Here is a 24470-nt window from a genome sequence, read left to right as displayed (position 1 = left end):
GCCTTGCTTTGACTAGGCCACTGTGCTGAAGCATTCCATCCTCTGTAATTGGGCCCCTCAGGCTACCTTTGACACTCTGGGCTTGGATTTGTTCCCCTCAGGTCCACCCACTGAAGCTTTTCTGTTCTACATCTCCTTTACCCTGGATGACCCCTGGGGCCTTTCAGAAGTCACCTAGACCATGTGAAGTTAATCCCTTGAGAGGCATTACTGAGAACAGACTTAGGCATGCTCCTGCCCCTCCAACCCCTCCATCGCAGCTACCATGTTTTTCAGGTTGCTTTGACTGGAACTATATGATTTGTGAAGCTGTGGCATTGTATGTAACATGGCCTCTGTGAACCGTGTGTAATTTATCAAATATCTCAAGAGCAGGAATTTCAGGCCAGCACTACCAGAGACACAGTGGGCAGTGTTACGCCTGGTTGGGATGGGCCATGCTCTAAGGCAAGTTTTCCTTGCTTGTGTTTCCTCAGTCACACTGAGCAAATGGTTCTTTACTTCTCTTACATGGTTCCAGGCACAGGTACGTCAGGATTGCCTGGGAGGGAAGACTGGAATTTTACAGGTCAGTCAGCATTTCCAGTCTAAGTTTTAGTTTGTTATCAATTTCAACTATTTGCTTCACAAAGAACTAGATTTCCAGGAGACCAGTTGGAATTTAGTCTTGTTTTCTATTCCCTTAGGTTAAGGAGGAGGTGCTAAAGAATAGGATAGAAAGAGGAATGAGGAGGAATTTGAAAGGGGCTGCTTTGTGATCCTCTAGCTAATCAGTCCCTGGATGATGAAAAGAGTTTTCTTAAGCCTTTGCATCTTGTAGACATGTGAACTAGGCATATTCTTTTTTTTGGAGACAGAGTCTCGCTGTGTTGCCCAGGCTGGAGTGCAGTGGCATGATCTTGGCTCACTGCAACCTCTGCCTCTTGGGTTCAAGCAATTCTCCTGCCTCAGCCTCCCAAGTAGCTGGGATTACAGGCACCTGCCACCATGCCTGGCTAATTTTTATATATTAGTAGAGATGGGGTTTCACCATGTTGGCCAGGTTGGTCTCGAACTCCTGACCTCAGGTGATCTGCCTGCCTCGGCCTCCCAAAGTGCTGGGATTACAGGCATGAGCCACCGTGCCCAGCTGAATTAGGCATGTTCTAGAGATGCAGGCAGGATAGGGTTTCTTCCTCCCTCGAGGGCTGGCCAGGAATGAATGGCCGTAAAATGACATTGAAATTCTTAGAGGGATCTGAAGCCCTGCAATATGTACTATTTGGTCAGGTGAAAAGGACAACCAAGTGCCTTTCATGACACTACAATAGAGGAGGCATTTTTATAAATGAGCTTGTTTCAGACTGCATCAAACCCTGCATGAAGCAGCAGCAGTAGTTAAACATGCACTTAAATGAAGGTCAGATATGACAGATCTAGCTGTGCCTCTGCCGTTAATTAGCTAGAATTTTTTTTTTTTTTTTTTTTTTTTGAGATGGGGTCTTGCTCTGTCACCCAGGCAAGAGTGGTGCAGTGGCATGATCTTGGCTCACTGCAGCCTTCACCTCCCAGGCTCAAGCTATTCTCCTACCTCAGCCTCTCAAGTAGCTGGGACTACAGGTACAACCACCATGCCTGGCTCATTTGACACTTTTTTTTTTTTTGTAGAGATGACCTCTCACTATGTTGCCCAAGCAGGTCTCAAACTCCTGGACTCAAGTGATCCTCCTGCCTTGGCCTCCCAAAGTGCTGGGATTATAGGCATGAACCACTGTGCTGGGCGATCTTTGGTAAAATATGAAACTTCTTAACTTTGGCAACGGGAATTCAGAGGCTTCCTTAGAAAAACAGAACTTGAATCATCTAAGGTTAGCAATGGAAAACCAATATTTTTCATAGGGAGAGGTTGCTGGATTTTATAGCCTTGACTCCTGGTCCCTGGAAGTGATTTTACTAATGATTGCCTGGGCAACACATGGTACAGCCATAGCTCAAGAATTGAGAGATAATTTCCTTTCAGGCTCCATTTCCTCACCTGTAAAATGAGGTGTTTGGGTGATAGAAGCTTTAAAGTTCCTTTAGGAGCTGACAGTTTAGAGATCTGAAACTCTAAGCTGCCAACAACCTCACTGTGAGAAAACCCTAAAGTGATGATGGACTCAGGAAAGCCTTATCAGAGGACTCTGCTGTAGGACAAAGATAAAACTTTGGCCTCTAGATGGCCTATTGATTGAAGCCTTCTATTGTGTTATGAAGAAATACTTTTCAGTTCTGATTTTCCAATCTGGACTTCGTGGCATCTATCCCTTTCCAGAAGGTCTTTTCTTCCGCCTCCTCAAGGCTGACTTCATCTCCTGGTTCCTCAGGGTGTAGATCATGGGGTTCAGGACAGGGATAATGACTGTAAAGGTGATGGAGACAGCTCTGTCCATGGGGAGGGCAGTGAAGGCTGGGCATGCACATAGATGCAGGGCACGAAATGCAGGGTCACCACAGTGATGTGGGAGGTGCAGGTGGCGATGGCTTTCCTCCTGCCTTCCTCAGTGTGAGACCTCAGCATCATCAAGATGACCGTGTAAGATATGAGGAGAAAGATGAACCACAGCATAGAGATCAAGCCATTATTGGACATCATTAAGACCTCAAGAGCAAAGGTGTGGGTGCAGGCAAGTTTGAGGACCTGGGGGACATCACAGTAGAAACCATCAATCATATGATGTCCACAGAAGGGAGTGGGAGCAACAGAAATACCTGCACAATGGAGTGGACAAACCCCCCACCCAGGAAGCCATGATGAGGCCTGTGCATCACCCCCTACTCACGATGGTCACACAGTGCAGGGGCTTGAAGATGGCCATGTATTGGTCAAACGCCATCACAAAGAGAGAAAAAACGTCTGTCCCACCGAGGAGGTGGAAGAAAAACATCTGTGTCATGCAACCATTGAAGGAGATGGTCTTTCTGCTTGAAAGGTCTATTAGCACCTTCCGAGCAGTGACGGAGGAGAAGCAGATAACCAACACAGTGAGATTGCAGAGCAGGAAGTACGTGGGGGTGTGAAGGCGAGACTCACAGGTCACCACGACCATGATGAGGAGGTTACCCAGCACAGTTGCTGAGTACACAAAAAATAAGAAAAGAAATAAGACCAAGCTCAGCTCTTGGGACTGGGTCAGTCCTTGAAAAAAGAGATTCCTTCACCCTGGTGTAATTTCCCTGCTCAATGGGATCATGTTTCTTCTTGTTCTTCAACCACCTGGGGAGAGATTTTGTTATAGAAGGCCTATCATTCAAAACAAAAGAAATGTGAGTTGTATGCTTTGGGGTATTTTTTTTTTTTTTTTTGAGACGGAGCCTTCCTCTGTTGCCCAGGCTGGAGTGCAGTGGCGCGATCTCGGCTCACTGGAAGCTCCGCCTCCCGGGTTCACGCCATTCTCCTGCCTCAGCCTCCCGAGTAGCTGGGACTACAGGTGCCTGCCACCACGCCCAGCTAATTTTTTGTATTTTTAGTAGAGACGGGGTTTCACTGTGTTAGCCAGGATGGTCTCGATCTCCTGACCTCGTGATCTGCCCGCCTCGGCCTCCCAAAGTGCTGGGATTACAGGCGTGAGCCACCAAGCCTCGCCACTTTGGGGTTATTTTAAGGGTTTATTTCCCTTTTAAACATAGATGCCTACACTTCAGGGCACTGTCTCCGGTGGATGGTGTTTCTTGAGTTTTCTCAGAGCACATCGAAGAGTGGGCTTCCCATAGTATAATTAATTGAAGCATATATGTATCAGTGTATTCATATAATTCTATTAAAACTTTCACTTTGCAAAATGTTATATATTCTCTGTTCCTCTTGAAAATTTACTGAATTCTGGCTGGTGCAGAGGCTGACGCCTATAATCCCAGCACTTTGGGAGGCCAAGGCAAGTGGATCGCTTGAGGCCAGGAGTTTGAGACCACCCTGACCAACATGGTGAAACCCTGACTCTACTAAAAATTAGCTGGGGGTAGTGGTGCGCGTCTGTAGTCCCAGCTACGTGGGAAGGACCAAGTGAGCCCCTGGAGGTTGAGGTTGCAGTTAGCTGAGATTGCACCACTGCACTCCACCCTGGGTGACAGAGAGAGACCCTGTCTCAAAAAACAAAACAAAACAAAACAAAGCAAACAAAAAAACAAACTAAAACGCCTGGCGCGGTGGCTCACGCCTGTTATCCCAGCACTTTGGGAGGCCGAGGTGGGCGGATCACGAGGTCAGGAAATCGAGACCATCCTGGCTAACACGGTGAAGTCCTGCCTCTACTAAAAATACAAAAAAAAAAAAAAAAAAAGAAAAAAAAAATAGATGTGGTGGCAGGCGCCTGTAGTCCCAGCTACTCGGTAGGCTGAGGCAGGAGAATGGTGTGAACCCGGGAGGTGGAGCTTGCAGTGAGCCGAGATTGCACCACTGCATTCCAGCCTGGGCGACAGTGCGAGACTCCATCTCAAAAAAAAAAAAAAAAAAAAAAAGAAGAAGAAAAAAGTATCAGTATGGATTCAACTGTTAACAAATGAGGGATAACTGTGGTGTTGGAGGGGTGAGGAGGTATATGAGAACCCTATAATTTCAGTTTAATTTTTCTGTGAATCTAAAGCTGCTTTAAGAAATAAAAGCCAGCCGGGCATGGTGGCTCACGCTTGTAGCCCCAGCAGCACTTTGGGAGGCCGAGGCAGGCGGATCACGAGGTCAGGAGATCGAGACCATTCTGGCTAACACGGTGAAACCCCGTCTGTACTAAAAATACAAAAAATTAGCCAGGCGTGGTGGCGGGCGCCTGTAGTCCCAGCTACTCGGGAGGCTGAGGCAGGAGAATGGCGTGAACCCGGGAGGCAGAGCTTCCAGTGAGCCGAGATTGCCCCACTGCACTCTAGCCTGGGCAACAGAGCGAGACTCCGTCTCAAAAAAAAAAAAAAAAAAAAAAAAAGAAATAAAAGCTGTGCGTGGTGGCTCCTGCCTGTAATCCCAGCACTTTGGGAGGCCAAGGCGGGTAGATTTTCTGAGTTCAGGAGTTCCAGACCAGCCTGGGCAACATGATGAAAACTCGTCTCTATTAAAATACAAAAAATTACCTGGGCGTGGTGGTGCGCACCTGTAGTTCCAGCTACTTGGGAGGCTGAAGCACAAGAATTGCTTGCATCCGGGAGGCGGAGGTTGCACTGAGCCGAGATTCTGCCGCTGCCCTCGAGCCTGGGCGACAGAGTGAGACCATTGTCTCAAAAAAAAAAAAAAAAAAAGATGTTAACTTTTAAAAAGTAGATAAGTCAAAGGATAAAACAATTAGAGTACAAAGTAAAGAAACACTCTTTTTAACTTTTATTGCCAAACATCACTTCTTGTAAATCCTAATTTAACTCCTCCCGCTTTCCACTGTTTTAAAAAGAACATTTAAAATAAATACCAGTTTGGGTGCTGACAGGCTTCTGGATATCTTTTGTGTTTTGCAAACTGCTTAAAATGAAATTGCCCCTTGCTTTGCTAAAGTATAACTTATATATTATAAGCTGCACATATTTAAAGGGTACAACTTGATGAGTTTTCACACACACACACTTACACACACACACACACACCTGTGAAACTGACACTACAATTAGGATAATGAGTATCTCCATTATCCCCCAAACCTCATGCTCCTGAGAACTGCAGAACTCTCCGCATATAGCTCCGTCGAAACCCCTGAACTAGACCAAACTCTCACATGGCTTCTAGCAGCATAAGGCTGTGTCCTTAGAATGACCCCAGCCCCCCATTAAATGCCTGCTTGAGTAAGCTCAATACTGCCAGGAGAATTTACGGTTTGTTTTACCCGAACCCTGATGATAGGCCCCTGACCTCCCTTACTTAGAGCATTTACAAAAAAGGGCTTATGACTGTGAACATGTATCTCTTAGAACTCAGAAATGTCTTTCTTAAGGACCTGGGAACCATTCCTTTGAAATGTAATTATCAAAAAGGATGAAGCCTCTGTCTTCCAGTCTCTGTGGGAGGGTGGAATCCTTTGATGATTGCCAGCTAGCAGACACAGCTGGCCTCATCGCATTGACACTGACGAACCGTTTGCAATTTTTCACTTCTCTGACTCTATTGAGACCTCACACTCGCCCATTCTTCATTCATTCTCCCTGTAAAATGCTCGAACCACCTCTGCACGAATCACAATGGAGCCCAGCTCATTCCCCTACTGTCAGTAGTTACTGAATAAAATCTGTTTTTGCCGCTTTAACTAATGTCCCACTGTGTGTATCTTTGATGTGCCTTTGTACACTTTCCCTCCATGTTCTGCCCATACTGAGGCCAATGTCTGGTCCTGCTGCTAACCACTGAGCTCTCTGGATTTCACAGTACTTTACATCTCATTGTTTCATCAGAGCACAACTTCTACTCAGCTAATTTACCTCCTATGATCTTCCCTTTGAAGTTCAAGCAACACAAAGCCAATTTTCTAGGCTGACTCCCAATTAATTATTAATCCATCAATAACTCAGCGAACGTCATCATTTTCAAACATTTTTCGTTTTTAAAAGGCCAGGTATTTTCTTCAGAGTAAATATTTAAAAGTATTAAGAAAAATCAGAACACAAGATAATGCATACAAGTTTTTTTTTTGTTTTGTTTTTTTGCTTTTGTGTTGAACTATAATCAGAAGTAATAGGGTATAGAGAAAAGACACCATCTTGGAAGTCATGAGATTTGGATGCCAACCTTGCTATCTTCATAGAGCAATGGTAGAATATTTATTTTTTCGAACTCCTGCCTCAGCCTTCCAAAGCGGTGGGATTACAGGCATAAGCCACTGTGCCCAATCTTGAGAAAGATTTTTAACAAAGTGTGGAAAGAAGGGAGGTCTTTGTTAGCCTGGAGTTAGCTATAACATTCAAAGAACTAGAAATTCCCAAATGTAAAGAAGGAGCAAGCAGATTGAAATAGTCAGTTTTTTGCACCTTAAATCACAGCGGAGGGCTCCTATCCCCAGGGACTTCTGTTAGAAGGAAGCAACCTGTTAGTGCCCCTGAGGCACAAGGGCCTCTTCTTGCCATTCCAGGATCGAGTGGAAAACTGCATCTCACCCCTGCAGATGCCATTTTGAATGTAAATGTGATTTGTTTGTTAAAGAGATTACCTGGCACCAATATATTCACAGGTCAGGTTTGTCTAGAAATAAAACCTTAGTTTTGAATGTGGTTTATGCAGCACTTCACTGGTACCTGTATTATGAAATTCTAAAAAGATGAAATCTATGACAGACCTATATTAGTACATTTGACTCAGGCCCAGGGGTTCCAGTTCTGAGGAGGCCTTGGTCTGGCTAGAGGATTAAAATTGGATTTCTCATGAGGCTAATGGAGCTTAAGCCTGGTAGCCCCTTATTTGAGGAGCCCAAGGCCCTGGGAAGCGCCCTAGCAATATGCTCACAGGGTCACATGTTTTTGTAGAGCTTGCAATAGTAAAATATTATAACCACAATCAGCTGGGGCTCCTATTTCTTCTCTGAACTCCCTTCCATCACAATTCTTATTTTGGTGGCTTTAGAGAGGTCACAGGCATTTTGGGGATCTAGTTAAGGTGAGGTTGAGTTAGGATACACTTATTTTGGATCTAGCAGCATGCATTTATGTGATTTGCAGTCACTTCCGTGTATTAACATCAAGATTTTCATGGGTCGGTAAATGGTAGAAGTAGGATTAAAACTGAGCTTGACATTCATATGCTTAATGATTAATCAGTAAGCCTTGGGTACCTTTGCTTAAAGGTATGCTAATGTCTTCCGAGTCAACTTCTAGCATTTGACCCCAGTTCCTACCTTCTTACCTGGCTCCAACACTTTCCTTTCCTTTCTTGGTTTTTCTTTCTTCTTTTTTGGTTACTGCCCTGCCCATACAGTGCTGTTCCTCCAAATTGAAGTTTGCTGGACCATGTCTGTGCTCATGCTCTTCCTCGGCCCCAAATGCCCTCAACTAATTATATTTATGCTGGTCCTTATTCCATTTTTATTACTTTAAATTGAGATACTAGCAAAAGGCCAGGTGCAGTGGCTCAGACCTGTAACCCTAGCACTTTGGGAGGCCGAGGTGGGCGAATCACTTGAGTCAGGAGTTTGAGACCAGCCTGGCCAACATGGTGAAACCTCGTCTGTACTAAAAATCTAAAAATACAAAAATTAGCCGGGTATGGTGGCAGGTGCCTGTAATCCCAGCTTCTCGGGAGCCTGAGGCAAGAGAATCGCTTGATCCCGGGAGGCGGAGGTTACAGAGAGCCGAGATCATGCCACTGCACTCCAGCTTGGGTGACAGAGCGAAACTCTGTTTAAAACAACAACAAGGCCGGGCGCGGTGGCTCATGCCTATAATCCTAGCACTGTGGGAGGCTGAGGTGGGTGGATCACGAAGTCAGGAGATCGAGACCACCCTGGCTAGCACGGCGAAACCCTGTCTCTACTAAAAAATACAAAAAGTAGCCGGGCATCCTGGCGCATGCCTTTAGTCCCAGCTGAGGCAGGAGAATCGCTTGAACCCGGGAGGTGGAGGTTGCAGTGAGCTGAGATTATGCCACTGCACTCCATCCTGGGCAACAGAGCGAGACTCCATCTCAAAACAAACAAACAAACAAAACAACAACAAAATGCAATACCAGCATCAATGAAGGTAAAATAAAACTGAAAACAAGAAAGATATTGATGATTAAGGGGTTGATGAGTATCATCAATTCATGGAGTGTTTAAGATTATTCAATGCTCTGGCTGGGCTCGGTGGCTCACGCCTGTAATCCCAGCACTTTGGGAGGCCACAGCAGGCAGATTGCTTGTGGCCAGGAGTTCGAGACTAGCCTGCCCAACATGGCAAAACCCTTTCTCTACTAAAAAAGCACAAAAATTAGCCAGGCGTGGTGGCACACGCCTGTAATCCCAGCTACTCAGGAGGCTGAGGCAGGAGAGTTGTTTGAACCTGGGAGGCAGAGGTTTCAGTGAGCTGAGATGGTGTCACTGCATTCCAGCTTGGGCAACAGAGTGAGACTGTCTGAAAAAAAAAAGCCTTAAAGTAAGTGATCAAAGGTGTTAACAGATCTCTTAGAAATAAATTAATGTTGGAGATTTCCATATTGTTTATACACATATATGTGATACATGCCATTGTTTGAATATATAACAATCTTTATATTATTCCGTATTATTTGAGTATATAGGTATATTAATATACCTATATATTCAATCACATCAATAACCGTGTGCAATCAGAAAAAAATAGTGAAAATACTTAACAAACAGATTTCTTTTTCTTTGTCTCTTCAACTGAGGGTTGGCAGTTAAGGGCTATCTAGTCTACATCTGACTCTAGAATATATTCATTCTGCAGTATCCAAACTGCTACAGATATATACAAAAATCTAGATTATTTGCACGACTCCAACTGTGTTTCTCATACCTCACATAGGCAGGTTTATAAGCTGTTATTGAAAAGACCAATACACATGATAAAAAAAGAAACAATTCAAGGATCAGGGTTAAACTCAGATCCAGAGCATATTTAAGAACCAAGGGGTGTGTGAGTTATCATACTTAGGGCCATCCAAATGCAGGTGGGGAAGGGGAGACAGAAAATCTGAACTGAGCTATTTTTTCTGGGTTCTTTGCTTGCTGCAGCTCATTTAGCTCTGACAGCAATACTTTGAGGTAAATCCTTTGTTTTACAGATAAGAAAACTGAGGCTAGGAAAAGATAAGTTATTTGGCCAAGGGTATACAGCTAGTAAGTGGTGGACCCATGTGGATTGGGATGATTCAGAATTCCGTGTGGGTTTGATTGGAGATCTGCAGAAGAGTTGAACAGAGGCTCCTAGATTTCCTGCAACCTCTGCCTGTGTTAGGTGCTTGGAACAGTCCAAGGGCACTGAATTGGGTCGGGAAAAATTGAAAATGAGAAGTGTTTGATGTTCCCTGGGCTCCACACATGGAAAATTAAGAAATTGGGAAGCAGATAAAACTTGCATGGTGGGGCTGGGCGCAGTGGCTCACACCTGTAATCCCAGCACTTTGGGGGACCGAGGTGGACAGATCACCGGAGGTCAGGAGCTCAAGACCAGCCTGGCCAACATAGCGAAACCTTGTCTCTACTAGAAACACAAAAATTAGCCGCGTGTGGAGGCGCACGCCTGTAATCCCAGCTACTTGGCAGGCGGAGGCAGGAGAATCTCTTGAGCCCGGAAGGTGGAGGTTGCAGTGAGCCAAGATCATGGCACTGTATGCCTGTATGGGCGACAGGGTGAGATTCTGTCTCGAAAAACAAAACAAAACAAAACAAAACCCAACCAAACAACAACAACAACAACGACAAACACTTGCATGGTGGGATGTGTGTGGTTCAGTAACTTCAGGTGAAAGAAAAATATGAGGCGGATCTAAAAATATTCTATCATTGCTTTCTGTCTTAAAAATGGGACGAATGGAGTCCATTCATTATGTGAGATTCTGTAAAGAAGTGAAAGTGATCAAATCACCAATTCAACTGAAAAATGCCAAAATGGTGCTCTTCCATGCATAACATTTATGCACAACTAAAGATAAAAGATAGAGAGTGGAAGGATCAGTGGGAAGCCCTGTGAATGCATGTGTCTGTTTGCAACAGGAAAGAAGAAAACAGAGAAGTATAGTTTATGAGTTTTCTCCTGTTTTTGTTTTTGGCAAGAACAAACTGAGGACCCCCCAGTTTGTTTCTTAGAAATATGCCTACATAAATCCATTCTACTAAAACAGGCTTGCTGAATTTTACAGCATCTCCAACCTGGAGAACCCCTCGACTCTATTGTCCACAAGGCATATATTGCTCTCTTTCTCTTAACAAGTTGACCTTTCTATGCACTTCAAGTCACCTTGCTAATATTGAACAACTAATTATTCTGCTCTGCACCACTAAAATTTTTAACTTTAATGTATGTCATTCTACACCTAGTAAAAGCATCATTAGCATTCAATACATTTCTAAGTAATCTACAATAATACTTCAAAATTGTCTGTGCATGGGTGCACCTGCATAGATAAACATTTAGACATACAAGCACACACCACAAAGCTCTAACTTAACACAATGTTCTCATTTAAAGTCCCCACCTCTAATACCTACCCAAGAAGCAGAACTGGCCATTTGTTCTGACCTTAGGAGTCATTACTTGTCAAGGACTATTCTCCTTTAAGGCAGACCTGCATTTGAGGGTTGGTTGGTTCAGTGTCTTCTCCCCTGCAGGCTCCAAGAATCGCTTCTGCATGGCTCCAACACACTGCCCCACAGTGGGCCTGCCATGAATACCAGTCCATTTGTCTCAGAGCCAAGGAAATGATCACCAAAGGGAATATATTTTTGGATGTAGTTTTTGAAGTTGAGCAGCCAGAATTTCCTATTGAGATGAAGTTCCATTGGGAGTTAGTAAGAAGTCAGACATCACTGGTAGGTGTGTGCAACACACATATTTTGCTTTTGCAATTCTCCCAATGTAGGGGATGAGATGAATCCTTACAGACTTTGTGCTTAGAGCCCCAAGCTTTGCCTAAAGAGGTCATAGGGGACTAAACTGGAGTCTATCTTCTTAAGAGGTAGGAACTTAGGGAAAATGAATAGAACTCCTAGTATTGTGTGTTTTATCCCATCCTCTTTTTTTTCTGGGCAGATGATTTTCTTGTTGTACCTTTTTTTTTTTTTTTTTTTTTTAATTTGGAGATAGAGTCTCACTCTGTCGCCCAGGCTAGAGTGCAGTGGTACGAACTCGGCTCACTGCAACCTGTGCCTCCCAGGTTCAAGCAATTCTCCTGCCTCAGCCTCCTGAGTAGCTGGGATTACAGGCATGCGCCACCATGCTGGGCTACTTTTTGTATTTTACTAGAGATGGAGTTTCATCATGTTGTTCAGGCTGGTCTCGAACTCCTGATCTCAGGTGATCTGCCCACCTTGGCCTCCCAAAGTGCTGGGATTACAAGTGTGAGCCACCACACTGGCCTGCGTGTTGTCCTTTTAATGTAGATAATCAGAGGATCATAAAGTCTAGGAAACACATTTTCTTCCTTGTTTTCCACCAAACTTCTCATGGGAAGAGAGGAGATATACAGACATATGATGCGTTGGTACCACTCATTCACCAGATATTTAATTGTGATCTATTTTTTGAATACCCATCATCTTCCAGTCCTGAGGATTCCGAGGTCCTAAAAGCAAATAATTTCATTTTTTTCCCCTCAAAAACTCTTGATCTCAGCTCACCCCCAATGTAATTTTTGAAAACTCATCTCTGAAAACTGAGAATAGCCTCCAGCAACAGCCACTAAGGAACTGAAGCCCTCAGTTCAACAACTCATAATTCTGCCCCACAGTTGTATGTGTGAGTTTGGAAATGGATCCTTCTCTAGTTGAATCTTGAGATGAGACTGTGGCTCCCAGCTGACACCTTGATGGTAGCCTGTGAGAGACCCTGAAGCCCACAACTTAGCTAAGTTGTGTCAAATTCATGATCCACAGAAACTGTGACATAAAAAGTATGTTGGTTTTTTGGTTTGTTTTAAACCACAAACTTTTGGGGTAATATGTTATGCAGCCATAGATTCCTAATATAACACTGAATGAATAATCTGTTTTATTGAGCAGGAACCATGTTGAAAACATTTTCTTTCAGACTTGAAAAACAAGCAATGCAACAACAACAACAAAACTGTGTAGACTTCTCCAGAGTAGCACTTTGTGATGGAATTTTGTGGATGCTTACACGTGGGTTCTGTGGTTCTGACTATACTAGCATCTTAGAAACTAAGCCAAAGCAATCTGAATCTTCTTTGAATTTCTTAAAGAAGACCCAAATGTCAGCATCATTCCTAAACCAGGATAACTCCTATGTCAGTTTGAATATATAGATGGATTTATTTGCTTATGAAAAAATACTGCAGAAATTTAAAAGAAGGCTTCCTTGTATAGAAAAAACAAAAGATGCTAGGACCGTTTACATGATCTATGTAGGTTAAGCTAGAATCAGTTTAATGTTTAATAGTTTCCTAAGACAAGCCTTCATCTGAAGCAAAATATAGATTAATCCAAGTAATTATTTGATGTTATATTAAAAGAGAAGTATATTTATCAGAAGTATATAACATCAAATAACCACTTGGATTAATCTGTATTTTGTTTCAGGTAGAGGCATCTTGATGATGCTGAGATCACCAGAATAACTTGGTGTTCTTTTGCTTTCCTTTCCTTTCCCTTCCTTTCCTTTCCCTTCCCTTCCCTTCTCCTTCCCCTTCCCCTTCCCTTTCCCTTTCTCTTCCTTTCCCTTTTTTTGGAGTCTCACTCTGTGGCCCAGGAATGCAGTGGCATGATCTCAGCTCACTGCAACCTCCACCTCCTGGGTTCAAGTGATTATCCTGCCTCAGCCTCCCAAGTAGCCGAGACTACAGGCACCTGTCACAACACCGAGCTAATTTTTGTATTTTTAGTAGAGGCGGGGTTTCACCATGTTGGCCAGGCTGGTCTTGAACTCCTGACCTCATGTGATCCATCCACCTTGGCCTCTCAAAGTGCTGGGATTATAGGCGTGAGCCATTGCGCCTGGCCCAATTGCTTTTCTTCACTCTATCAGATTGTTTTGCATGTATTTTTGATACCTTGTCTCTCACCATAGATTTATTTCACTTGCGTATGTTGCACACCTCTAATTTCAAATGTCTAAAACTGATCTGATCATTATTATCCAGAGCTGAACCCTTCCTTTCCTGTAGCTGGCTCTGTCACTCTCCTTGTCCAAAGGATTCAGTATCTCTGAATTACTCTGATACTCTCTCCACTTCTCCAATTAGTCCAAAGCAGCTGCACGGGCAGCTTTTGCTGGGTTGCTATCATTTGTGAGATCCTACACTCAGGAACATAAACTAAGATTGTGCGGAGTTTTGGTCACTTAAAATTCTTCCCAGTCACAATGTTCTTGTTTTCGGTAAAACCAACAGGAAAGTAGGAAAAAAGGTATCATTGCAAAAAGTACTAGACGATGAGGGGAACAATTATACTGGAACAAGGATGGAGCCAGGCAGGAAGTGGTGATTCGATAGCTGCAGCTGGATCCAGCTGAAAACTAATTTGTGTCTATATTAGCATTTTCATACTTGGGGAAAGATATCCAATATTGGAAAATAATTCAGAACATTTTTTTTTTTAGTTTTAACCATACTTTTTTTTAATTTCCAGATTCTATTACAACTCCACTTCAATGTGGTCTCTATTTTTCCAATATAAAATTGCCTTGTCCAAAGCACACTGTAACAATCATTGCAAGGAAAAGAAAAAATAAAACCCTATTATCTCCTCAATTGACTTCATTTATCTTTTCTTTTTTTTGTTATTATTATACTTTAAGTTTTAGGGTACATGTGCACAATGTGCAGGTTAGTTACATATGTATACATGTGCCATGCTGGTGTGCTGCACCCATTAACTCGTCATTTAGCATTAGGTATATCTCCTAATGCTATCCCTCCCCCCTCCCCCCACCCCACAACAGTCCCCAGAGTGTGATGTTCCCCTTCCTGTGTCCATGTGTTCTCATTGTTCAATTCCCATCTATGAGTGAGAAATTCAGAACATTTTTGAGTGGTAGAAATAGAACACAGGAAATGTCAATCAGCAAAGAAGATAACATTGATTTCATTTTTGTTTAACTTTTATTTTAGGTTCAGCGGGTGCATGTGTAGGCTTGTTACATGAGTAAATTGTGTGTTGCTGGGGTTTGGTGTACAAATGATTTTGTCACCCAGGCAGTGACTAGAAGGGCAGGGTTCCATGAGACAGAACATTAGGGTAGAGTGCCCAAAGAAGATTGGCCAAGAAGACAATCGTGGTAGTGAGCATAGTACCTAATACGTAGTTTTTTGACCTCACACTCTTCCCACCCTCCTCCCCTCAAGTAGGCCTCAGTGTCTATTGTTCCCATCTTTGTGTCCATGTGTAAATCAATGGTTAGCTCTCACCTATAAGTGAGAACATGTGGTATTTGATTTTTTGTTCCTGCATTAATTTGCTTAGGATCATGGCCTCCAGCTGCATCCATGTTGCTGTAAAGCACATGAATTCATTTTTTAAAATGTCTGCATAGTACCCCATGGTGTATAATGTATCACATTTTCTTCATCTAGTCTACCATTGATGGGCACCTAGGCTGATTCCTCGTCTTTGCTACTGTGAACATACAGGTGCATGTGTCTTTTTGGTAGAATAATTTATTTTCTTTTGGGTATATACCCAGCAATGGGATTGCTACGTCAAATGGTAGTTTTGGAGAACATTCATTGCTAAAGGAGCTTCTGCATTAATCGAACTTGTTTACAACAAGCCCATGAAAAGTTTGGGAATAAGTGAGAGTTGCTTTCTATGAGGATTGTCTTCTTGGCCAACCTTCTTGGGGCACTCTACCCTAATGTTCTATCTCATGGAACCCTGCCCTTCTAGTCTACTGTCATCCTAATCCCAGGGTTTACCTTGATCATTTCCCTCTTCCTTTAAGTTAAGAAAAATTTTCCCCCATCTCCTTCATTTCGGTTTGGCTCTCTGTGTGTTCTAAGGGTCTAGTTGCCGTTCCAGCAAACTTTTTCTTTTTTTTTTTTTTGAGACAGGGTCTCACTCTTTTGCCCAGGTGGGAGTGCGGTGGGGCATTCATGGCTCGCTGCACCCTTGACTTCCCCAGGCTCAAGTGATCCTCCCAGCTCAGTCTCCTGAGTAGCTAGGACTACAGGCGTGTGCCACCATGCTCTGCTAATTTTTATATGTTTTGTAGAGATGGGGTTTTGCCATGTTGCCCAGGCTGTTCTGAAACTCCTGAGCTCAAGCAATCCACCCTCCCTGGCCTCCCAAGGTGCTGAGATTACAGGCATGAGCCACCGCGGCCAGCCCTGTAGCAAACATTTTTATGTATTAAGAGAATCCTTTCATAGACAAAGTCTTAATCTTTGTAATGTAACCCAATTGTGATTTCTTAGCAGTGAATCTTACATGTGGAAGAGATCACTAGAGTTCGTTCTTCATATTTTCTTCTTTCTGGGAGCAGAGTTTGATTTCATTCTCCAGGCTCCCTTGCAGTCAGGTGAGGCTATGTGACCAAGGACTGGCCAATGAAAGTGGTCATAAGTAGTTCACACCACTTCCAGGACTGTCCCATAAAGACACACCCCTCCCTTCCCCATAATTCTTAATTTCTCTCCCTTTCTCTATCTGCTGGAGGCATGAACAGGATTATGAGGAGCTAGAGACGGTGGAGCATAAGACAGCATGAGCATGTTCAGGTGAGGTGTCTCATGCCTGTAATTCTAGCATTTTGGGAGGCTGAAGTGGAGGGATCATTTGAGTCCAAGAATTTGAACCAGCCTGGGCAACTTAGTGAGACCTCATCTCTATGAAAAAAAAAAAATACAAAATTAGCCAGATATAGTGGTGCATGTCTGTAGTCCCAGCTACTCAAGAGGCTGAGGCAGGAGAATCACTTATTCTTAATTCTCTCTCCCTTTCTCCATCTGCTGGATCATGGACAGGATTCTGAGGATCTAGAGAATGTGGAGCCCAAGACAGAAGAAGCCTGCATTTCTGAATGACAGTGTGGCACTGTGCCCTCTTTCTGCAGACCAGCATTGGCCTGTGACATGAGCAAGAAGTAAACTTTTGTGGTGGCTAACTACTTAGACCGTGGACATTTTTGTTGCAATGGTTGGCCTACTCTGATTGATAAATATGTGCCAGCTGCTATGGCTTGAGCTTTATCATAGTGGGGAACACAGTATGGTGAAGTCAGTAGATCTTAGCAGAATATCAGCTGGATTGTCAGATAAATCTTCTCCTAGCACTATCCTTGTCTCTTTCACAACAGAGACTGGCAAATTCTCAGGTTCACTAATTAAACTATCATGCTTTTTATACCCTTTCTTTAGCTTCTAATAGATGGAGTGGCACAGGTAAAGGAGTGGTGAGATCACTGTGTATAGAAACAATGGGAAATTTGGATCTGGCTAATCCTGCTACATAAGGGGGAGTCAGTTGCTTCCCATTCGAGAGCTTGGCATCTGCCTTTGCTCATTTTTTTCTCAAAATCAAAGGAGCTGTCCACAGCCTCAACAGTGATTCTTCTCCTTTTTTTTTTTTTTTTTTTTTTTGAGTTGGAGTCTCGCTCTGTCGCCCAGGCTGGAGTGCAGTGGCGCAATCTTGGCTCACTGCAACCTCCGCCTCCCAGGTTCAAGCAATTCTCCTGCCTCAGCCTCCCGAGTAGCTGGGATTAGAGGCGCTTACCACCACACCCGGCTAATTTTTGTATTTTTAGTAGAAATGGGGTTTCACCATGTTGGTCAAGCTGGCCTCGATCTCCTAACCTCATGATCCACCCGCCTCAGCCTCCCAAAGTGCTGGGATTACAGGCGTGAGCCACCGTGCCCGGCAACAGTGATTCTTCTTTATGAACACTCTCACTAACAGCATTATTTCCTTCTCCTAGGAGGAAATTGTGTCCTTGAAGTGAATTGGGGATCCTCTCCTCAACAGAAATCATGGGCTTGCATTGTTCAGGTGGTCATAAATGGAGTTATTCTTCCCAACTTTTCTTTTAAAGGTCCAGTACCAGTATTCACCCCAAGAGTGTATTACACCATGGCTGCACTGAGTTCACTGTTACACAAATGTGACACAATCTCACCTCATTTTCTTTCTTTGTGCATTCTGGTTTCTTTTTGTCTTTTCTTTTGTTTTTTTTTTGACAAGTGTCTTGATCTGTCACTCAGGCTGGAGTGCAGTGAAGTGAACATGGCTCACTGCAGCCTCAACCTCTCCTGCCTCAGTCTCTCGAGTAGCTGGGACTACAGGCGTGCATCATCACGTCTGGTTAATTTTTATTTATTAATTATTATTATTATTTTTGGACAGAGTCTTGCTCTGTTGCCCAGGCTGGAGTACAGTGGTGTGATCTCGGCTCACTGCAAGCTCTGCTTCCCGGGTTCATGCCATTCTCCCGCCTCAGCCTCCCCAGTAGCTGGGACTACAGGCACCCACCACCAAGCCTGGCTAATTTTGTTTTTGTATTTTTAGTAGAGCTGGGCTTTCACCATGTTAGCCGGGATGGTCTCGATCTCCTGACCTTGTGATCCACCCGCCTTGGCCTCCCAAAGTGCTGGGATTACAGGCATGAGCCACCGCGCCCAGCCTATTATCATGATTTTTTTGTAGAGATGAGGTTTCACTAAGTTGCCCAGGCTGGTCTTGAATTCTTGGGCTTAAGTGATCCCTCCACCTCAGCCTCCCAGAGTGCTAGGATTACAGGCATAAGACACCTCATGTGGACATGTACATGTTGTTTTCTTTGCTTGGATTGTTCTTTTCTAATCTTTTTCCCCTTGAAAATGTCTACTGGCTGTTAAATGTCTTTGGAAACTCTCAAGTAATATTGTGGCTACAATTCCCCTAGCACTTTGTTTATTTATTTTTTATTTTTTTTATTTTTTTGAGATGGAGTTTCGCTCTTGTTGCCCAGGCTGGAGTGCGATGGCGTGATCTCAGTTTACTGCAACCTCTGCCTCCCGGGTTCAAGTGATTCTCCTGCCTCAGCCTTCCGAGTAGCTGGGATTACAGGCATGCGCCACCATGCATGGCCTATTTTTGTATTTTTAGTAGAGACTGAGTTTCTCCATGTTGGTCAGGCTGGTCTTGAACTCCTGACCTCAGGTCATCTGCCTGCCTCGGCCTCCCAAAGTGCTGGGATTACAGGTGTGAGCCACCACGCCTGGCCTGTTTATATTTTTTAAAAAGTATTTTGGGTTATGCCTCCAGGAAGGTGACTACATTTAATCTTTTTGCAGCAATCTGAATCCCAGTACTTTCAGGCATATAGTGTATGCTCTATAAAAATTTGTGGAATGAATAATTGAAAGTGAGTAGGGAAAGACTTGAGTGGATTTTGTCTTAGAGCAGTATCATCCACGTGGTCCCCAGCATATACGATGGAATAACTTCTTTTAGGACTCGATGGTGGCCATAGGTATCTCTTTGTTTTGGGCATGAACAAGCTCTTTTCCCATTTTGAGAAAGTGAAATTTAATATCTATCTTTAAATATGGGTACTATCTTACCCTTATTGAATTAAAACCCTTTCTGATTGTCCTAGCCGTTTCTTCAGTTTCCTCATGGCCAGCTTCATTTCCTGATTCCTCAGCGTGTAGATTATAGGATTGAGCAAAGGGGAGATGACAGTGAAGGTGACAGAGATGGCAGTGTCTGTGGGGAGGGCAGTGAAGGGCCGGGCATAGACATAGATGCAGGGCACGAAATGCAGGGTCACCACGGTGATGTGGGAGGTGCAGGTGGAGATGGCTTTCCTCCTGCCTTCCCCAGTGTGAGACCTCAGCATCATCAAGATGACCGTGTAAGATATGAGGAGAAAGAAGAATACAAACCAACTGACTAACCCATTATTTGAAATCATCAGGAGCTCCAGAGTGAAGGTGTCAGTGCAGGCAAGTTTGAGGACCTGGGGGACATCGCAGTAGAAAGTGTCAAGAACATTGGGTCCACAGAAAGGGAGTGGGAGCAATAGAGAAATCTGCGCTATGGAGTGGACAAAGCCCCCCACCCAGGAAGCCACGATGAGGCCTGTGCATCGCCCCCTACTCATGATGGTCATATAGTGCAGGGGCTTGGAGATGGCTATATAGCGGTCAAACGCCATCACAGAGAGAGAAAAAACGTCTGCTCCCCCCAGAAGGTGGAAGAAGAACATCTGAGTGACACAGCCACTGAAGGAGATGGTTTTTGTCTCTGATAGAAGATTGATCAGGACCTTAGGAGCTGTGATGGAGGAAAAGCAGATGTCAAGAATAGACAGGTTGCGGAGCAGGAAGTACATGGGCGTATGAAGGTGAGATTCACAGGTAACTGTAACCATGATGAGGAGGTTTCCCATTAGAGTTGTCATGTACACCAAAAACAGGAAGGTAAATAAGACCCGGCTCAGTTCTCGGGACTGAGTAATTCCCAGAAAGATAAATCCTTTCACTCTGGTGTAATTTCTCTGATCCATTGAATCACAGATCCTTTATCAGTTTCATCTCTGGAAGAAATAATAGTGCAGTTAAATAATATTGATAGGTCCTAAAATCTAGTGTTGTCTTTTCACTTAAGTTGTGGCTCAGAATTAGGAGGAAGCTCTTTTCCCTATGCACTCACTGTGTCTGCAAGTCAGTATGCCACCACTGGATGAAAGATTACCCAGGTTTTTGATTCAGTCATCCAAGGAGACAAAGTTCTCTCACTGCTGCTGCTGAAACAGAGGTTGCAAGACCGTGAATCTATTCAATTGTACTTTCACTATAAAATCTGACACTTAAAATAATAAATAATAAGAAGAAATCTGAATATATTAAGGATTTCTGTTCATAAAAGCATCATTATGAGAATTCAAAGATAACCTGCAAATGGAGCAAGATATTTACAATACATTTATCTGAGAAATGACTCATGTTCAGAATATATAAAGAGCCTCTACAAATCAGTAAAAAAGCTGGATGACCCAACCTCAAAATGGCAAAAGATTGAAACCAATACTTCACAAAAGGGATATCCAAATGCCAATTCAACTTCATTAGTTATAGCAATAAGCCGCAATATACATGCCAGATTGGCTAAATTGAAAAAGATAAATACTGAAAAGATGAAAAAGTGGTGGTGAAGATGTGGAACAGTTGGAACTCTAATACACTGCTAGTGGGTGTGTAAAATTGGTATAACCACTTTGCTATTTGATTATCTCTGCTAAGACTCTATATAAATATAGTTTTATACATAGGAAGATATGTATATATCTACATGTATGATGATATATCTCTTTTAAAGGATCTATCTGTATATCATTACCTATATATCTCTTAAGGACATATTTCTACTTCTAGGAAATATGTACATATGTTCATCAAAAGACATGTCCTAGAATATTCATAGCAGCACTGTTATTTTTTATTTTTTTTGAGACAGGGTCTCACTCTGTCACCCAGGCTGGAGTGCAGTGGTGAGCTTATAGCTCACTGTAGCCTCAAACTCCTGAGCTCAAGCGATCCTCCCACTTCAGCCTCCCTAGTTGTTGGGACTTACAGGTGCCTGTCACCACACCTGAATAATTTTTTTCTTTTTATTTATTTTTTTATGCTGGAATAATTTTTAATTTTTTTATAGAGTTGGGGTCTCCCTATGTTACCCAGGCTGGTCTCAAACTCCTGGCCTCGGGTGATCTTCCTACTTTGGCCTCTTAAGTTTGATTACAAGCATGAGCCACCACACCTGACCAGTAGCACTGATTATAATTTCTTCAAACTGGAAAATGACTCAGAAATCCATCAACAGTAGAAAAGATAAATAAACTGTGTTACGTTCACACAATACTATACAGCAATGAGAATGATTTACACTATACGTAATAATATGAGAATCCCACAAACATAATGTGGTGCTAAATAATCCAGGGACCAAAGAGTATGCACTCTTCCATTTTATTCATATGTACAAAACTGAAGGGAGCCTAAGGGAGGCTTCTGGGTGCTGGTAATATTCCGTTTCTTGATCTGGGTGCTGGTTTACACCAGTAGGCATATTCTGCTGGTGTAAAGACATTCATTGAGTTGGCCGGGCATGGTGACTCCCGCCTGTAATCCCAGCACTTTGGGAGGCTGAGGTGAGTGGAGGCCTGGCCAACATGTTAAAACCCCGTCTCTACTAAAAATACAAAAATTAGCTGGGCGTGGTGGCACACGCCTGTAGTCCCAGCTACTTGGGAGGCTGAGGCAGGAGAATCACTTGAACACAGGAGACGGAGGTTGTCATGAGCTGAGATCACGCCACTGCACTTCAGCCTGGTGACAGAGCGAGACTCCGTCTCAAAAAAAAAAAAAATACATTGAGCTGTACATGTATGTGCGTTTTTCTGTATGTTAGCATATCATACTTCAGTATAAAGTTTAACTAACAAACATAACATTTATCATTTATAACACTTTAATCTCATGTTTAAAGAATGAATTACATTTAAAGCAAAATTTAATGGACCACTCACTTTTATAAGTTACTTTTATAGTTACGTGGTTATAGTCTTCACCAGCTATCATCTGAGAGTAAACATTTTGTTGTGTTGTTGTTTTTTTGAGACAGGATCTCACTCCCATTGCCTAGGTTGGAGTGCAGTGGTGCAGTCGTGGCTCACTGCAACCTCCGCTTCCTGGGCTCAATTGATCCTCCCACCTCAGCCTCCCCAGTAGCTGGGACTACAGATTGTACCACCATGCCTGGCTGTTTTTTTTTTTTTTTTGTATTTTTACAAAAAGACCGAGTTTCACCATGTTGCTCAGGCTGGTCTCAAACTCCTGGGCTCAAGTGAACCACCTGCCTGGACCTCCCAAAGTGCTGAGATTACAGGCATGGGCCACTGTGACCAACCCAAGAGTTACCATTTTAATTTTTACTCACGTATGGATTTGAGGTGTTCTTTTTTTTTTTTTGAGATGGAGTCTCGCTCTGTCGCCCAGGCTGGAGTGCAGTGGCGCAATCTCGGCTCACTGCAAGCTCCGCCTCCCAAGTTCACGCCATTCTCCTGCCTCAGCCTCTCGAGTAGCTGGGACTACAGGCTCCAGCCTGGGTGACAAAGTGAGACTCTGTCTCAAAAAAAAAAAAAAAAAAAAAAAAAAGAAAAAAAATCATCCCAAAGGAGACCCTTCTTTGGAAACAAGCTTATCAAGTATCTTGGACAGAGCCTGCAAACTGAGGATTCCCCCCATACCCCAGCATCCCATTGAGCAAATTCTTCCTTATTCTCTGCATTAAGTTGACTTTCTAGGATGCCACACATATCATGGTTTTCTATTTTCCAATTTTGAAAATCCCTTATTCTTGATTGAATCCCTAAAACTTTTACTAGAAGCATTATTCTTATTCAGTGGTACATGAAGGCACAGATAATCTTGTCATTAAAACATCTTACTCAAATCTTCCAAAATTTCATTCCCAGCCAAGAGGCAAAACTGCATCTACTAAACTCAGGAATTACTGCCTTTAAAAGCTGTTTTTCCAAGGCAGTCATCCTCCTGAGAGCTGGCGATGTCAGCACCTTCTCAACTACCTTTAATAAATTTTGAACCTCAATATCCCAACAAGTAAAACACACCCAAGCCAACTCACCATCTTCCTATATTTTGCAAGCCACACTTTCCATCTTTCTAATAGTGAAAAACTACCTCTTTTCTTTGCTTCGTAAGAGTCTTGACTTCTATAGGAACATTCTACACATTTGCAGCATTTCTCAAAATTCAGCACGAACAGCTTTTCAGTTTCAGAAGTTCATAGGCACTAATACTAACTGCTGGTTTAATCTTTAAGTGGGAAATTGATCCTCTTATGATGCCTCAGCTGCATTTTAGAAGAAGTAGGTACTGGGGAAATTCTCTGTTTAATGTAAAGCCTACCTCAAAGTGAGTGATTTTATTATCTTCTTTCCTCAGATGGGAAAAAGCAACCTCAGGTAATTACAGTATTCTGACTCTTTTCTGCCTTACTACGTTTTGGCCACCTGTATTAGTCTCCAGCCACAGCCCAATATAGGAATTAGCAAAGGGAATATTGTTAGGTATGAATGTGGAAGCTGAGTGGCCAATATAATATGCTACAATACAACTCAGGAGTTCCTTTGGGAGTCATTAAAATGTCACCAAGTGCTCTCTGTCTTGTACTCCCTCTTTTGTTCTCTCTCACTCTTTCTCATTTTTTCTCTGTTCTCTCTCATACATACATGCAGAGGCACCCGTGCACTCAGGACATACCCTTTCCTCTAGAGGAAACACATGAGACAGTGCATTTTCCTCTGGCTCAGGAAGAGAGTGTTCTGTTAAACCACACCAATGACTGTGCAGTCTTCCTCTTGACCAAAGTCACGTTGCCTGCAATCAGCTAGGAAATGAAAGTTAAATAAATAAAAGAGTAACAGTGAAAAATTCAAAGCTCTGTGGCTACTGTCAGAGCAGCTCTCAGAGACTGTATGGATTTATACGTGCATTTTCTATTTTATTCATTTATTTATTTTTTGAGATGGAGTTTTGCTCTTGTTGCCCAGGCTGGAGTTCAATGGTGCGATCTTGGCTCACTGCAACCTCTGCCTCCCGGGTTCAAGCCATTCTCCTGCCTCAGCCTCCCAAGTGGCTGGGATTACAGGTGCCTGCCACCAAGCCTGGCCAATTTTGTATTTTTAATAGAAGTGGGGCTTCACTATGTTGGTCAGGCTGTTCTCAAACTCCTGACCTCAGGTGATGCAACTGCCTTTGCCTCCCAAAGTGCTGGGATTACAAGCATGAGCCACGGCGCCTGGCCACATTTTCTGTTTAAAGCAACATGTACATTGTCCCAGGACATTTTTTTTTCTTTAAACAGTGTCTTGCTCTGTTGTCCGGG

At 43.2% G+C, this 24470-nt stretch overlaps 1 protein-coding gene and 1 pseudogene across 1 annotated transcript; both read right to left on the bottom strand.

The window, feature by feature from the left end:
• Positions 1 to 2279: 2279 nt before the first annotated feature.
• LOC100992026 (olfactory receptor 4D9-like) lies at positions 2280 to 7114 on the bottom strand (annotated as a pseudogene).
• A 7092-nt stretch (positions 7115 to 14206) lies between these two features.
• LOC100973708 (olfactory receptor 4D9) lies at positions 14207 to 23471 on the bottom strand. The gene is made up of 3 exons (XM_057299155.2): positions 23264 to 23471; positions 20214 to 20307; positions 14207 to 20097 (listed from the first exon to the last, which is right to left on the bottom strand). Exon 3 carries the CDS (start codon positions 20065 to 20067, stop codon positions 19123 to 19125), a length of 945 nt encoding a protein of 314 aa, XP_057155138.2. The 5' UTR covers positions 20068 to 20097; positions 20214 to 20307; positions 23264 to 23471; the 3' UTR covers positions 14207 to 19122.
• Positions 23472 to 24470: the final 999 nt, after the last annotated feature.

Source organism: Pan paniscus, chromosome 9, assembly GCF_029289425.2.
Source record: "Pan paniscus chromosome 9, NHGRI_mPanPan1-v2.0_pri, whole genome shotgun sequence".
Classification (NCBI taxonomy): domain Eukaryota; kingdom Metazoa; phylum Chordata; class Mammalia; order Primates; family Hominidae; genus Pan; species Pan paniscus.
Note: the sequence above shows the minus strand (reverse complement) of the source record. Positions and strands in the feature narration are given on the sequence as shown.

What these genes read in the sequence shown, in the direction of transcription:
- LOC100973708 (XM_057299155.2), bottom strand. Translation starts at nt 20,067, where the DNA reads ATGGATCAGAGAAATTACACCAGAGTGAAAGGATTTATCTTTCTGGGA.